This window comes from Carcharodon carcharias, chromosome 12, assembly GCF_017639515.1.
Source record: "Carcharodon carcharias isolate sCarCar2 chromosome 12, sCarCar2.pri, whole genome shotgun sequence".
Lineage (NCBI taxonomy): Eukaryota > Metazoa > Chordata > Chondrichthyes > Lamniformes > Lamnidae > Carcharodon > Carcharodon carcharias.
Window position 1 is genome coordinate 63,135,522 of NC_054478.1, and position 16,841 is coordinate 63,152,362.

A 16,841-nucleotide genomic window follows, 5' to 3' on the forward strand; every position below is an offset into this window, starting at 1 on the left:
TGGGACATTGGGACCATTTCTGGGGGTGGTACAACCTGTCGAAGGTGGAGGGGTTGCACCTGAACCAGAATGGGACCAATATCCTTGCAACGAGGTTTGCTTGTGCTGTTGGGGAAGGTTTAAACTAACTTGGCAGGGGGGTGGGATCCTGGGAAGAGGTTCAGCAGGGGGAGATGCACAGCCAAAATTAGAAGAGAGAGCAAGTGAGTCTGGAAGGCATAAGAATTATAAGCCAGTTAAGGTACAAAGGTGTTTGGCAAGGTTGGATGGTATTTATTTTAATGCAAGGAGTCTGATGAATAAGGCTAGTGAGTTGAGGGCACAAATTAGCACATGGAAGTATGATGTCATTGCTGTCACAGAGTCATGGTTGAGAGAGGGGCAGGATTGGCAGCTCAATAGTCCAGGATATAGGATCTTCAGGTGAGACAGGGAAGGAGGTAAAAGAGGAGGGGCTATCACAATATTGATCAAGGAATCAATTACAGCAGGGATAACATCTTAGAAGGCTCCTCAAATGAAGCCATATGGGTAAAACTTAAAAACAGAAAAGGAGCAATCACATTGCTGAGAGTGTACTATAGGCCCCCAAACAGTCAGAGAGAAATAGAAGAGCAGATATGTAGGCAAATTTCAGAGAAGTGTAAAAATAATGGGGTAGTAATAGTGGGGAATTTCAACTTCCCCCACATTAACTGGGTTTATCATAGTATGATAGGTTTAGAGGCAGTGGAATTCTTAAGGTGCATCCAGAAGAGCTTTTTAAGCCAGTATGTAGAAAGGGGGGGTGGTCCTGGACTTAATTTTAGGGAATGAAGCCGGGCAAGCGGTAGAGGTATCAGTGGGGTAGCATTTTGCAGATAGTGATCATAATTCCGTTAGATTCAAGTTTGTTATGGAAAAGGACAAGGATGGGCCAGAAATCAGAGTTCTAAATTGGGGGAAGGCCGATTTTAATGAGATCAGATAGGATTTGGTCAGAGTGGACTGGGAACAGCTACTTTTAGGCAAATCTGCATCAGAGCAGTGGGACTCAGCCAAGAAGGAAATAGGGAGAGTACAGGGCCAACATATTCCAGTAAAGATAAAGAGTGGGACCAACAAACCCAAGGAACTCTGGATATTGAGGGATATACAGGAATGGATAAAGAGAATAAGGGAGGCTTATGGCAGATACCAAGGGCTCAAAACAGCAGAAGCCCTAGAGGAATATAGAATGTGTAGGGGGTAATTTAAAAAGGAAATTAGGAGAGCAAAAAGGGGCATGAAAAAACGTTGGCAGGTAAAATAAAGGAAAATCCAAAGTTATTTTACAAGAACATTAAGAGTGAGAGGATAACTAGGGAAAGAGTAGGGCCCATTAAGGACCACAGTGGTAATTTGTGTGTGGAGATGAAGGGCATATTTTGGGTTCCAAATGAATATTTTGTGTCGGTGTTCACAAGTGAGAGGGATGACGTGGGTATGAAAATTAGGCAGAAGGACTGTGATATAATTAAATAAATTAGCATAGAAAGGTAGGAGGTTCTAAGTGGTCTGGCAGGCTTAAAAGTAGATAAATCTTCAGGCCCGGATGAAATGTATCCCAGGCTGTTGAATGAGGCAAGGGAGGAGATAGCAGGGGCCTGGGCAATAATTTTCATTACCTCTCTGGCCACAGGAGAGGTGCCAGAGGACTGGAGGACAGCCAACGTGGTACTGTTATTCAAGAAGGGAAGAAGGGATAAACCAGGGAATTACAGGCCAGTCAGTCTAACCTCAGTGGTGGGAAAACTATTGGTAGCAATTCTGAGGGACAGAATTAATCTACACTTGGAGAGGAAGGGATTAATCAAGGACAATCAGCATGGTTTTGTTAAGGGGAGGTCATGTCTGACCAAATTCGATTGAACTTTTTGAAGAGGTGACCAGGTGTGTAGATGAGGGCAATGCATTTGATATAGTTTACTTGGGCTTCAACAAGGCTTTTGATAAGGTCCTGCATGGGAGTCTGATAACAAAGGTAAGAGCCCATGGGATCCAAGGCAATTTGGCAAATTTGATCTAGTGACAGGAGGCAGAGAGTGATGGTCGAGGGGTGTTTTTGTGACTGGATGCCTGTGTCCAGTGGGGTTCCACAGGGATAGGTATTGGGTCCCTTGCTGTTTGTGGTATATATATATAAATGATTTAGACTTGAATGTAGGAGGGCTGATCAGTAAATTCGCGGATGACACAAAAATTGGTGGGGTGGTAAATAGTGAGGAGGATAGCCTTAGATTACAGGAGGATATAGACAGGCTGGTCAGATGGTCTGATCAGTGACAAATGGAATTTAATCTGGATAAATGTGGGGTGATGCACTTGGGCAGGACAAACGAGGCACGGGAATACATGATGAATGGTAGGACCCTGGGGAGTCCCAAGGATCAGAGAGACCTTGATGTGCATATCCACCGGTCCCTTAAGGTAGCGGAACAGGTAGATAAGGTGGTTAAGAAGGAATATGAGATACTTGCCTTTATTAGCCGAGGCATAGAATATAAGAGCAGGAAGGTTATGCTGGAACTGTATAAAACGCTGGTTAGGCCACAACTAGAGTATTGTGTGCAGTTCTGGAATCCACATTATAGGAAGAATGTGATTGCACTAGAGACTGCAGAGGAGATTTACCAGGATGTTGCCTGGGATGGAGAGTTTGGGTTGTGAGGAGAGATTGGATAGAATGGGGTTATTTTCCCTGGAGCAGAGGAGATTGAGGGGGACATGATTGAGGTGTATAAAATTATGAAGGGCGTAGATAGGGTAGACAGGAAGGAACTTTTCCCCTCAGTAGAGGGATCAATAATCAGGGGGCATAGATTTAAGGTAAGGGGCAGGAGGTTTAGAGGGGAGGTGAGGAAGAATTTTTTTCACCCAGAGGCTGGTTGGAATCTGGAACTCACTGCCTGAAAGGGTGGTAGAAGCAGAAACCCTCATTTAAGAAATATTTGGATGTGCACTTGTGATGCCATGGGATACAAGGCTATGGGCCTGGTGCTGGAAAATGGTGCTTGTTTGACCAGCGCAGACTTGATGGGCTGAAAGGCCTTTTTCTGTGCTGTGGTCCTCTATGATTCTATGATTAAGTCTGACCACACCATACACATCTCTGGAGACTATAAATTGACTGAAAAAAGGCAGCAAAACTAGACAAGTACCCCATTCCAAGGATCGAGGACTTATACGTCAATTTGGCTGGAGGCAAATCCTACATGAAATTGGATATGAGCTATGCCAATCAACAACTAGAACTAAATAGCATTTCAAGAGAATACATGACTATTCACGTGCATCAATACGCCCAACTACCTTTTGGAGTATCTTCAGCATGCACTCTTTTCCAGAAAACAATGGAGAGTCTTTTGCACGGACTCCCACAGTGGTAGTATATTTGGATGATGTTATCAGCACTTGACCAACCTGGAGGAGGTGCTAAGAAGGTTCATAGAAGCTGGTGTATGGTTAAAGAAGGAACATTGCATATTTCAAGCAGCTGAAGTCACTTAGCTAGGTCACAGAGTGAATGTCATGGGTTTGCATCCGGTAGAAGATAAAGTTCAGGCAATAAAAGTTGAATCATCACCATCCAATATAATGGAACTCAAGTCCTTCCTGTGTATGATCAACTGCCAGAAAATCTCCTGTAATAGTTCCCATTTCCACCTCTGCATCTCATGTCGCTTAAAGATCTATCATTATTCCCCTCCTATTTCTTACCTACGTAATATCCCTCAGCAACATTATCGAAAAACACATCAGGTTTCATCTATACATATTTGATACTCTATCCTTCTGTGTTTCAGACTGCTTGTCCTACATCCTGTCCTGGGTGAGCAGAAATTTCCTCCAGTTAAATATTGAAAAAACGGAAGTCATTATCTTCGACCTTCACTACAAACTCCATTCCCTCACCCCCAATTCCATCCCTCTCCCTGGTCCTTGCCTTAGATTGATCAAGACCGTTCGCAATCTTAGCATCCTATCTGACCCCAAGCTGAGCTTCCAACTCTGTATCCATTTTATCATAAAGATGACTTACTACCAACTCCATAACATTACCTAGCTCCACCCGGCCCACCTCCTGCTGAAACCCTCATCCATGCTTTTGTTACCTCCAGATTCAACTATTCCAATGCTCTCCTGGCTGGCCTCTCATTTCCAACCTCCACATACTGGAGCTCATCCTAGCCCACACCTGCTGATCTTGCTTATCAATCACCCCTATGGTCATTGATCTACATTGGCTCCCAGTTCACCAAAGCACCGATTTGAAAATTCTTATCCTCATGTTCATACTACTTCATGGCCTGGCCTCTCCATTCTCCAATGCTACAATCCTCTGAGAACTCTGCATTCCTCCAACTATGGTTCATGTATATACCCACTTTGTCCACCACTGATGGCTGTGCCTTCAATCTGATCTGTTAAGTTCTGAAATTCCTTCCACTAACTTCTCAGCCTCTCTATGCTTCTTTAACATGTTCCTTAAAACCTATGTCTTTGACCAAGAACATAAGAAATTAAGAAATAGGAACAGGAACAGGAGTAGACCATTCTGCCCCTCAAGCCTGCTCCACCATTCAATAAGATCACAGCTGATCGTCTTGTGTTTCGATTTCCACATTCCCATCTAACCCCAATAATCCCTTGATTTCCTTGCCTGACAAGAATCTGTCTACCTCTGCCTTAAAAATATTCAATGACCCCACCTCCACTGCCTTCCGAGGCAGAGAATTCCAGTGACACAACCCTCTGAGAGAGAAACATTCTCCTCATTTCTATCCTAAAAGGGCGACCCCTAATTTTAACAGTGCCCCCTATTTTTGGCTCACCCACAAGAGGAAATATTCTTTTGATGTCTACCTTGTCAAAGCCATTCAGGATCTTGTATACTTCAATTAAATCACCCCTCACTCTTCTAAACTCCAATGGCAAGAATCCCAGTCTGTCCAACCTTTCCTCATAAGATAACCCACTCATTCCAGGTATGAATTCCAAGTAAATCTCTTTTGAACTGCCTCCAATGCATTTATATCCTTCCTTAAATAAGGAGACCAAAACTGCACACAGTATTCAAGGTGTGGTCTCATCAATGCCCTGTATAACTGAGGTCTAACATCCTTACTTTTATGCTGAACCCCCCTCATAATAAAGGATAGCATTCCATTAGCCTTCTTAATTACTTGTTGTACCTGCACACTAACTTTTGTGACTTATACTAGAACATCTAGATCTCTCTGCACCTCAGAATTATGCAGCCATTCTCCATTTAAGTAATGATCTGGTTTTTTGTTTTTCCTGCTAAAGTGAACAAATTCACATTTTTCCATATTAAACTCAATTTGCCAGATCTTTGCCCACTCACTCAACCTATCTATATCCATCTACAACCTCTTCATGCCCTCTTCACAACATACTTTCCTACCTCTCTTTGTGTCATCTGCAAATTTAGCTACCATGTCTTCACTTCCTTCATCTAAGTCATTGATGTAAATTGTAAAGAGTTGAGGCCCCAGTGCAGAACCCCCATGTGACACCACTTGGCACATCTTGCCAATCAGAAGACCCATTTATACATACTCTCTGCTTTCTGCCAGCCAGCAACTATTCTATCCATGCTAATATGTTACCCACTACACCATATAGTTTTATTTTCCGTAATAATCTTTGATGTGGCACCTTATCAAATGCATTCTGGAATCCAAGTACAATGCGTCTAAAGGCTCCCCTTTATCCGTTGTGCATGTTACTCCTTCAAAAAACTCTAATAAATTGGTTAAACTTTGGTTTCCTATCACAAAACCATGCTAACTCTTCCCTATTGCCTTGAGCTCTAATCTCCTTAATGATCAATTCTAATTAATTTCCCCATGACAGACATCAAGCTAACTGCCCTATAGCTTCCTATTTTCTGTCTCCCTCCCTTCTTGAATAAAGGGCTTATATTTGCTACTTTCCAACCTGATGGGACTTTTCCAGAATCTCGTGAATTTTGGAAAATTAACGCCAGTGCATCAACTACCTCACTAGCCACCTCTTTTAATACCCTAGGATGTAGTCCATTGGGACCCAGAGACTTGCCAGCCTGCAGCTCCATCAATTTGCTCAGTACTGTTTCCCTAGTGATTTCAATTTCACCAAGTTCCTTTCTCCCATTCACTTCCTGATTTGTAGCTATTACTGGAATGTTTCTGTATCATCTATAGTGAACACAGAAGCAAAACATTTGTTCATTTCTTCCACCATCTCCTTATTATCTACTATTAACTCCCCACTGTCACTCTCTAGAGGCTCAACACTCACTTTACTTACTCTTTTCCTTTTTAAATACATGTAGAAACTCTTGCTATCCATTTTTACATTTCTAGCTAGCGTCCTCTCATACTCTAATCTCTTTCTCCTGATTAACCTCTTATTCATTCTCTGTTGTTATTTATACTCTGTCCAATCATCTGTTCTGCCATGCATTTTTGTGGAGTTGTACACCTTTTCCTTAAGTTTGATGCTTTCCTGAACATGCTTTTAGTTACCTCTTCCTTCTTTGGCTCGATGTAAATCATTGTCTGATTAAGCTCTTGTGATATGGCTTAAAAACATTTTACTACATTAAAAGTACTTTATAATAAAAGTTGTTGTATACTGATGCTTTCCCTTAATTTCTTCACAGCTATGGAGACATTCTTTTACAGCCTCATATTCTATTTATGATTTGAATTCTCGGTTAGTAATTTTTGAATAAAGATATTAAGCATTGTTTTCTTTATTATTATTTGTACTTCACACAAAAATATGTTAATTTTCTATTTTTAAAATCTTTTCTTCCATAGAGAATTTGTTACCAGCACAAGTCTCCCTCAAGAAATCCAATACATAGCATGGGCTCCAGTGGGTCACGCCTTGGTTAGTTGAATGTATTTAACTATGTGAATCAAAGTTGAATGTGTGCATCTTTAATAATAATTAAAATTAAGCATTTAGATGGAACAGTTTGGAAACTGGTGCTGTGTTAAATATGTTAAAAATTTGTAACATAAGACATTTCATGATATGTGTATTAATAAAAAGATCAAATTTGGAATTATTTGCAAGTTTGCTCCAAGTTTCCACTTCTGGTATTTTTGATGGATTTTTGGACCAGATGCTGGAATCAGGGTAGATTTGTGAATTATTTATTGCCCAAAGCATTGAGAGAACTTCTAAACAACATTTTAGCATGATTGTTTTCCTCCCTTTAGGTTTATGTTTGGAATAACAATATTTACTTTAAAACTAATCCCACAAGCCAAGTTGTAAATGTAACAGACAACGGAGAGAAAAATAAAATTTACAATGGGATTCCTGACTGGATTTATGAAGGTAAGCTAACGTATATGACTAGTTAGTACATATTTAGTTCCCTGCAACTGTTTTGTTTGCCTTATTAGAAGTTTCCTGCTCCTTTCTCTTCTCTTTTCTTGCTTAGATTGATTAGTGATGATCCACCCTGAGATGCAGGTGGTAATTTTAACCTCCAGAATACATGGGTTTGGGTCAAGTGGGAAGTTAAAATGTAAAAAATATCAAACCCAAACGAACCCAGCTTGCCTCGAACCCACTCACTTTTAATTTTAACAGAGGCAGGATGGGGTTTGGGCAACCAGCCTATTCTCAGGAACTTTTAGTGCACCCTCTCTACATCCTTCACATCCAATGTAAAATGTGGTTCCCAGAATTGGACAGAATACTCCAGTTGAGGCTGAAACAGTGCCTTAAAAATATTCACCATAATGTTTTTGTATTCTATGCTTCTATTTATAAAACCTGGGATCCCATGTGCCTTATTAAAGACTTTCTGAATCGGCCTTGTCACCTTAAATGATTTGTGCACACCTATCCTCATGTTGCTCTGCTCTTGCACCCACATTAGGATTGGACCTTTAACTTTGTATTGTATTTTTCCACTCCTGCCACACCTCTGGTTGTCCATGACATCCCTCTCGCTGATGTCTCCTAGAGTATGTCCAATCAGAGTTGGCAACCCTATATTACCCTCACCACCCTCTCTGTTAACTCATCAAAAACCTCAACCAAATTAGTTAAACAGTTTGTCTTTGTAATAGGTTTTGGGCAAGTGACAGTGGGGGTGGGGGGTGGGTGGGGGGGGGGCGGGGGGCTGTGGGGAGAGAACAATAGGGAAAAGGAGACAAGCAAAGGAACAAAAAATGTATCCGGAGGAGATGTGAATGGCAGAATGATGAACAGTTGCTGCATCAAAGCACAAAATGAGAGAGAAAAACCAAAGCCAATAAAGAAAAAGGAGGAAACAAAATGGGGCAAAGATTATAATCTGAAATTGTTGAACTAATTGTTAAGTCCTGCAGGCTGTAAGTGCCTAATCAAAAGATGAGGTGCTCAAGCTTATATGAACATACAAATTAGGAGCAGGAGTAGACCATTCGGCCCCTCGAACCTGTTCTGCCATTAAATAAGAACATGGCTGATCTGATTGTGGCCTCAACTCTACATTCCACCTACACTCGATAACCTTTGAAACCCTTGTTAGTCAAGAATCTCTGCCTTAAAAATATTCAGTGACCCTGCCTCCAGCACTCTCTGGAGAAGAGAGTTCCAAAGATACATGACCCTCTGAGAGAAGAAGTTCCTTCTCATCTCCGTCTTAATTGGGAGACCCCTTATTTTTAAACTGTGCCCCCAAGTTCTAGTCTCTCCCACAAGGGAAAACATCATTTCAGCATCCATCCTATCAAGTCTCTTCAGGATCTTGTATGTTTCAATTCAATCACCTCTCAAACTTCTAAACTCTAATGGATACAGGCCTAGCCTGTCCAACCTTTTCTCATAAGATAACGCCCCCATCCCAGACATCAGTCAAGTGAAGCTTCTCGGAATACTTGTAAAGCATTTATATCCTATCTTAAATAAGGAGACCAAAACTGTACACAGTACTCCTGGTCTCACCAATGCCCTGTATTACTGTAGCAAAACATCCCTACTTTTATTTTCCATTCCCCTTGCAATAAGCCACAACATTCCTTTTGCCTTCCAAATCACTTGCTGTACCTGTATACTAACTTTTCCTGATTCATGTACCAAGAAACCCAGATCCCTCTATACCATAGAGATCTGCAAGCTCTCTCCATTTAAATAATATGCTGCTTTGCTATTCTTCCTGCCAAAGTGGACAAGTTCTCATTTTCCCACATTGTACACCATGTGCCAAATTTTTGCCCACTCAATTAACCTATCTATATCCCCTTCAGACTCCTTATATCCTCTTCACAGCTTACTTTCCAATGTGTAATCAGCAAATTTAGCAACCATGCATTCGGTCCCTTCATCCAAGTATTCAGCCTTTTCGGCCAGTTTGAGCTTTATTGGAACACTGCAGGAGACTGAGGGCAGAGAGCTAGGATAGGAGCAAGGTGGAAAATTAAAATTAAATATGACCAGAAGCTCAGGGTCACACTTTCAAACTGATCTATTATTTAGGTGATTAACAATCACAGTTCTACAATATTTAAGTCTCAGTTGCTGATAGATGATTAAAACATGTTCTGTTGTTATAATTATTTATGTAGTGCTGGAAATGATTAGAAACCAAAGTAATATCTTTTTCCTTTCCACAGAGGAAATGCTATCCTCAAATAACGCTATCTGGTGGTCACCAAATGGAAGGTTTTTTGCCTATGCAGAATTCAATGATACACAGGTTCCACTTATAGAGTATTCTTTTTATGGTGATGGACAGTACCCAGAAACAATAAAGGTTCCATACCCAAAGGTACAATTCCTAAACCAGTATCTGTATTTTCAAAACTAATATATATACAATTATGGGGAAATTCTCCTCCAACCTGCCCCCTGCCAAAATTGCATGCAACATTTGTGGAGAATGTTATAAAATTCAGGCAGTGAGCTCTAATACTACTAGCATTTTCCTTCCCAGCCCTAACCAGGACTGCTGCTGGCCGCAACTTGCCCAACAACGTACTGCCTCCACCTCCCGGCACCTCCCCATCGCCAACACTACTCCCACGTTCCCACATCTATTGCACAAACCACCGCATTCAAATAGAAGTGGGACTTTGGGCTTGGGCCCCGATCATCCAATAAAGAGAAAGGGTTTTGTAGTGCTCCCCACAGAGCACTGAACAGTTACCTTCAGAAGGCCTCAGTCTCAGCTAATTTGGGTGGAATCTTGTGCACTTCTCCTGTGGTGAGTTTGTTAGCAGTGGGGGGACCATTTAATCAAGCAGGAGGGTTGCAGGTATGGACTTCGTGGCCTTCCTGTCCCCACCCCAATTAAGTCTGTGGTGGGAAGGCCTATAGATGGTGGCACCGCTGTTTAATAGAGCTAATAGCTTCCGATAGGCCAGCAGCTCCTGGCGGAGGAGGAGAGGGGGAACTTTCACCCATGGGGTCCTTGACCCCAGGAGAAGATCCACTGCTGGCTTGTTAAGTGCTTGAATGACACATGGCGTGGCGGCCTTGTGGAAAAGAGGCAGCTCTACAGCCAGCAACCAAGACCTTAACCGCCTCCACAAAATCCTGCCCTTTCAGTGAGTGCCTTCGTTTTGGTCTTCAGGGCACCTCTGCACCTTTAAGGTCCCTCAGTGTCTCTTCCTTTGTAACCCTGCCAATGTATTCTCGGTTACACTCTTGGTACCAGGAATCCTCTGTGTGTATGATATGCCTTAACCTAGAACATGGGTCAGAGTTGGGACCAATATGGAAGGGCAAGCAGAAGTCCCCAGATGCTGGAACTCCACCTCAAAGAGAAAAATTCCACCCCCTTAGATTTTGATGCTTTCTTATGCAAAGAAGTTAAAATATAGGCTAACCCCATCCGTTTGGGAAACTAATATTTAATAAGACACACAACATAATGAGGCATATTCATAGGAAATAGGAGCAGGAGGAGGCCATTTGACCTGTCGAGCTTGCTCTGCCATTAAAACAGAACATGGCTGATCATCTAGCTTTAAGCCATTTTCCCCACTATCTCTTTATCCCTTGATGTCATCATAAACTCAGCTGAATTATGATATATATTTGTAAAATATAAGTTACTTGAGAAAAGTGTTTCAAAATAGACAAATTGTATTGTAGAAAATGGCTACATGTTTTAAGTATATGTCATCAACAAAGAACTATATTGCTGACAAGCATTTGCAAAATTTTGGCCAATATTTGTTATCAATACAATACTTTTTTGTCTTAAAACTAGGCTGGTGCTGAAGCTCCTACAGTGAAGGTATTTATTGTAGATATCAAGAACCAAAAGCCTCAGAAACTTTCAGCCCCAGAAGAATTTAGTTCAAGGTATTCCTTTTTCCATTTCTCTGGTTATCTATCCAAGCTCATTCTTTAATCAATATAGAAAGCTATTTATCTGTGATGAGCATAGCAGTCAAATTCATTTCCTTCCTTACACATTATCCACACATGAACATTTCCCTGTAGTGGCTGATACATGGTGATGGCAAGGAGGAACCCTATGGCCAGAATTTTCTGGTTGGTGTGCGGGGACGGGCCCCGCGTGTCGACACATAAAATGACGTGGGGTGACATCGGGTGAGCGTCCCAATGTCACTGCGCGCCATCGTGATATTTAGGTGGGCGGACGCGCGATGTTCCCTGATGCGCACCTGCCATTAATTAATCAGGTACTTAAGGCCCTTGAGGTAGAAATTGTCTTTAGGACGTTGCACGGGCGCAACGGGCAGGCTGGTAGGAGACATTCGTATAAACCTCATCCATGAGTGGGATAGGAGGGGCGAGTGAGGTTGCGAGTGGTATCTGTTAGATATTTAATTGTGAAAGTTACTGCTACTTGCCTGTGTGAGCAGGAATACTTCAAAACTCTTCACAGCTGTTTGGACAGGAGTAACAGCCTTTAGGTCAGGACTCTACAGTAAAGATCATTTCTGGGGCCTTGCAGGTTTCAGGAAGCCTTCCCTTAGCCTGGGAATGGGAGTTGTGCCATCCACTGGCGGCACCTCCTCTGGGGAAGAAGGGAGGGCCAGAAAGGGGAGGAGGTCAGGAGCCCACATTCAGCCTCCAGGGGAGCCATCTTTGGGAGGAGAGGAATGGGTACAGGGGGTGCAGGATCAACAGAAAGTCCAAGGTGGAAGGGGCCGCATAAGACACCACTATCCTGCTGCTGGGGTAATACAGGTGGCGAAGCAGCTACCTCATTATGTCTTAGGTGCAGTGCTAAAGAAGGCTCTGTCTCTCAAGGAAGACAGTCGCCTCCATTTGTCAGATGATAGGCCCTGATATCTGCACCAACTGTGAGATTGGACACCCCATGCCAGTGGTGCTGAAGGTCACAGCTGCCCTCAAATTCTATGCCTCCAGCTCTTTCCAGGGTCGGTGGGTGATCTTTGTGGAGTCTCCCAGTCAACTGTCCACACTTGTGTCAAGCAGGTGACAGACACTCAGTTCAGGCATGCATTGACTTTCATCCACTACCGCTGGGACACAGCCAGCCAGACTGTGCGTGCCAGAGGCTTTGCAGTGATTGCTGGCTTCCGCCATGTCCAGGGTGCAATAGACTGCACACATGTGGCCATCAAGGTGCCAGCAAGTGAGCCCGGTACCTTCGTCAACAGGAAGGGCTTCCACTCCATGAGCGTACAGATAGTGTGTGACCAGAGGATGCAAATTCTGCAAGTCTGTGCAAGGTACCCAGGCAGCTCCCACGATGCTTACATACTCAGACCTCCCAGGCACTGAGGCTCTTCTGTGCTCCAGCCCGGCTGGATGGCTGGCTGCTGGGTGACAAGGGCTATCCTCTCAAAAGGTGGCTCATGATGCCTCTCCGCCATCCAAGAACAGAAGCTGAGCAGCGGTACAATAGGAGCCACACCTCCACAAGGGCTGTGGTGGAGAGAACCATCAGTCTTCTCAAGATGTGCTTCCAATGCCTGGACCTTTCAGGGTTGCGCTCCAGTACCCCGAGATTTTGTGTCACTGATAGTGGTTGCATGCTACGCTCATCACAATCCTGTACTGGAAAGGGGCGAAGCAGTGGACGAAGAAGATGTAGATGCAGTTGCTCCAGCTGCACACAATGAGTCCAGTAGTGAGTCCGAGGATGAGCACACACAGGAGAACGCTGAAGGGGTTGACATTGACCCAGGACTACTCCAGGGAGGCAGGGACACCCGGAGGGTTTAATCCAAAGAACCTTCAGCTAGCCCACCACAGATGGACCTTCAACACATGCCAGGGCTGCAGGCTCCATACTCGATACCTGAAAGCAATATTTGCCTGAATAGGACCATTAACCTAAGGCCCTTGTCAATAAAGTTCAATATCAAACAAGTCACTCATAATATCATGGGTTCCCTTCCACTGGCAGAAGTAAGGAATCACCCTGAGCCATGCTTAAATATAAAAATTTAATGAGATTACAAAATGAACTTCAGAAACCAAAAAAAGTGTTGCGCATCACACAAATTCTTAATGAACTAATAGCAGGGCAACATAAAAGCACCAGTGAGAAACCCATGGTTTGCCTAATGTGCCTTAAATTTACACTTATGGGTGCTACATCTAGGTGCTCCCCCTCGCGGGCACTGGCATCTGAGACAGCCTGCCCACTGTGCTGTCCTGTTGGCCTTGATCACCTTGGCAGCCGTCCTCAGGTGCATGGAGACTTTGAGGTCCCCGCCTGGGAGAGAGTGGCCAGTGCCACGGCTGGCATCTCCCCAGTCGCCACAGCCTCATCCGATCCCATGGTCACTGGCAGAGGGGCGGAGGAGCTGCTGCCCTCATCCTGAGCACCCTGAGAGGATCCCGCAGAGACGACAGGCAGCTGCTGCACCGACGTGAGATCACTTCGGACTTCCCTGCTCACAATAAATGGATTGGCACTGAGCTGGGATACTTGGTGCCCAAACCATCTCCCACACTGGCACTGACCGGCTGAGGTTAATGCTGCTATGTGGGCTTGCAGGTCCGAGCGCAACCCCAAGAAGCCCTGATTATTCTCCTGGAGAAGCCGCTCCACGACAGTCGCCGTGCTGTCCACGGAGGAAGCATGGCGCTCAGACATGAGGCTCATTGCATCGATGATGCTCCACGTGGACTCCTCCAGCATGGGCACCATGCCACGCATTGCCTCATGTGTCTCCACCAGATCCTCCCACGTACCCTGCTGCACCTCTGGTGTTTGCTGTCTCACAGACAACTCCAGAGGCACATCATCAGCCACTGACCGAGCATGTGCCTGGTCACCAACAGTCCTCCAACTGCTGGTGCCCTGGGCACTCTCTGTCTCTGCCTGCACCTCAAGCGAGTGTGAAACGCTCTCACCACTGTGTCCCGGGACACTAGCCGAAGATCTAATTCCCACCATGGTGCTAGTGTCTGCGCTGGCACCTGCCTGGCAGAGATGGTGTGATGCTGGTTAGTCGATATGTTCTGGGCCCTCAAGTGTGAGAGGCGTCCCCTCTGCATCCTCCTCCCGGCCCTGCTCTGGTGATGCTGAAAGGAAGAACAAGGACATTTGATTAGTTAAAGTGGAAAAATGTCAATGTGCATGCTGTCCCCCAGATCATTATGCGCTCATCCTTCCACAACCAGTGGTCAACCCATGTTGCAAACTTCAATCGCTGAGCATTCAGCAGTGCCATGGCTGCTGGGACACATATAGTGACCTCGGTGCTCAGCAAACATAACCCCCTGTGGCACCCCAGCCTCACTGCTACCTGGGCGCATGGCACCTCTCCAGATCCATGGCCTGCTGTTCAAAAGGAGTCAAAATGGCCAACTGGTCCTGCCCTCCGCCAGTCCACATCTGCTCGCTGGAATTGTGTGCAGTCTTCTCCTGAAAAGGAGAGAAGAGCATTGGTTAGTCCAGCCTGTACCTGGATTCCCATCATATCCCTGCCACCCCAACCAGAGTGGGACATTGCAGGGCTCCAGTGAATTGTCACCCTGCAGCTGCAGCAAACTCACACCAAGAAGCCAGGGCTGACACCCCACCCTTGCACACATGCTGCCTCCATCACATTTGGCAGCACAAGGTGTAACCCTGCAAAGCAAGGAGGCTCAAGCACATGGAATGCAAAGGCCAGCAGATGGATTGGTGCCCTGCCACCTGGAAACTTCCCTCCCAGCGTGTTAGCTTTGACTTTGACATGCTTCGCTATTCCAGCACCATGCCTAAGTGCAGATCCTTGAGTTTGCCCCCTATTCTATACTCTGGGTGTCAGTGTCACACATACTGCGGGTGCAGAACCCATCTCAGCACAACTCTCTCAGGGTGAACTAGGCATGGGCAATATCTGCTGGCTCACCTAGCGAGGGAAGCATGCCATGAAGGATTCAATGCTGTAAATGCACTCAGAGTTGCTGGGGGGGTGGGGTTTGGGGGGAAAGGCTGATGGCTGCATTAAGTGACCTCAGCTGACATGGTACTCACCCTTCCTGAGCACAGGAGGTCATTGAATCTTTTGTGGCACTGGACCCATGTGCGTTGCATGGGAGCTCACACTGTCGGCCACCTCCTCCTGCGCACATTTAGTCAGGTGGAGAGGCCTCCGCCTCCTGTCCCTAGGAAGCAGGACCTCCCGCCATGCTGCCACCTCCTCCAGGAGGGCAGCTAGGCACTCATCCAAAAACCGAGGGGCACACTGCCCCGCTGCCCTACCCTCCAGCCTGGCCTGCCTCACTGTCCTACCCTCTGACCTGGCCTGCCCCGTTGCCCTACCCTCTGACCTGACCTGCCCCTCTGCCCTACCCTCCGACCTGGCCTGCCCGTTGCCCTATTCTCTAGCCTGGCCTGCCCCGCTGTTCTACCGTCCGCCCTGGCCTGCCCCGTTGCCCTACCCTCCGGCCTGGCCTGCCCATTGCCCTACTCTCTAGCCTGGCCTGCCCCGTTGCCCTATCCTCTGGCCTGGCCTGCCCCGTTGCCCTACCCTCCAGCCTGGCCTGCCCCGTTGCCCTACCCTCTGGCTTGGCCTGCTCCGTTGGCCTACCCTCTGGACTTACCTGCTCACCAGAAGCCCTCTGGTGAGCCCTTCTACCAGCCATTGTGAGCATCCTTGAAAAGGCTGCCAGGGCTTCATTTAAACAGGCCGCCCGGTCGCCATTGTACCTGGCGGTCAGTGCACTCCAACTGCCACCCGCCCACTCCCGCTATCCTCGGGAGTCGAGAAATACGCTGGGTGGGCCTTAATTGGCCCACCCACATAAAGTGACGGCATGGAGCCAATCACTGGTGGTGATCGGCTCCATGCCCACCCGTGCCTGCTCCCACTCCCGCTCCCGCTCAGCCCACCCAACATGGGGAAAATTCTCCCCAATGTGAAATTCCTAGCCCATAGATCCTGAAGGCAATTGTGCCAGCAGACCTGAGGGTTACCAATGCAATACCGCTCTTCAGGAATTGAAAAGCAGCCAAACCAGGTAACTGTAGAACAGGCAACCTAATACCAGAATTGGGAACACTCCTTGAGGCTATGGGTTTAATTTTCAGGCCCCACTGAGGATAGAAACGGAGCAGGGTGGAGGACAAAAGAACTGCCGCCGGCCCTGTGACACTTTCCTGGTGCCAGCGAGTTTCACCAAGGTGGACGGAGGGAGGTCCCAACCAATCTATTAACAATATCAATTAAGATGGTTAAAGAGCTCATTGAGAGCTTGTTAAGGGCATGTTCTGATTTTGAGAGGGGAACAAAAACTGCAGGTGCTGCCTGGGACAGACCAGGTGAATGGAGCTGGACACACAGTCAGTCATCGCCATCCCACAGATTTAAGTGGGCCCCACGAAAGAATTAATGGCGCAGAGGGGGCCATTGGCTTGGAGC

The 16,841-nt window shown here is 45.8% G+C and overlaps 1 protein-coding gene across 12 annotated transcripts in view; it reads left to right on the plus strand.

The window, feature by feature from the left end:
- Nucleotides 1-16,841, plus strand: part of LOC121285315 (fibroblast activation protein, alpha) — a 112,223-nt gene that overhangs the window by 42,287 nt on the left and 53,095 nt on the right. For 8 of the 12 annotated variants that reach the window (XM_041201773.1, XM_041201774.1, XM_041201776.1 and 5 more), the window contains 5 exons: nt 6,689-6,741; nt 6,849-6,921; nt 7,257-7,377; nt 9,648-9,802; nt 11,249-11,343. In XM_041201773.1, the coding sequence (XP_041057707.1) occupies nt 6,689-6,741; nt 6,849-6,921; nt 7,257-7,377; nt 9,648-9,802; nt 11,249-11,343 (497 nt within the window). The remainder of the gene's footprint in view (nt 1-6,688; nt 6,742-6,848; nt 6,922-7,256; nt 7,378-9,647; nt 9,803-11,248; nt 11,344-16,841) is intronic. The other 4 variants (XM_041201780.1, XM_041201782.1, XM_041201781.1 and 1 more) reach the window with 1 other exon arrangement.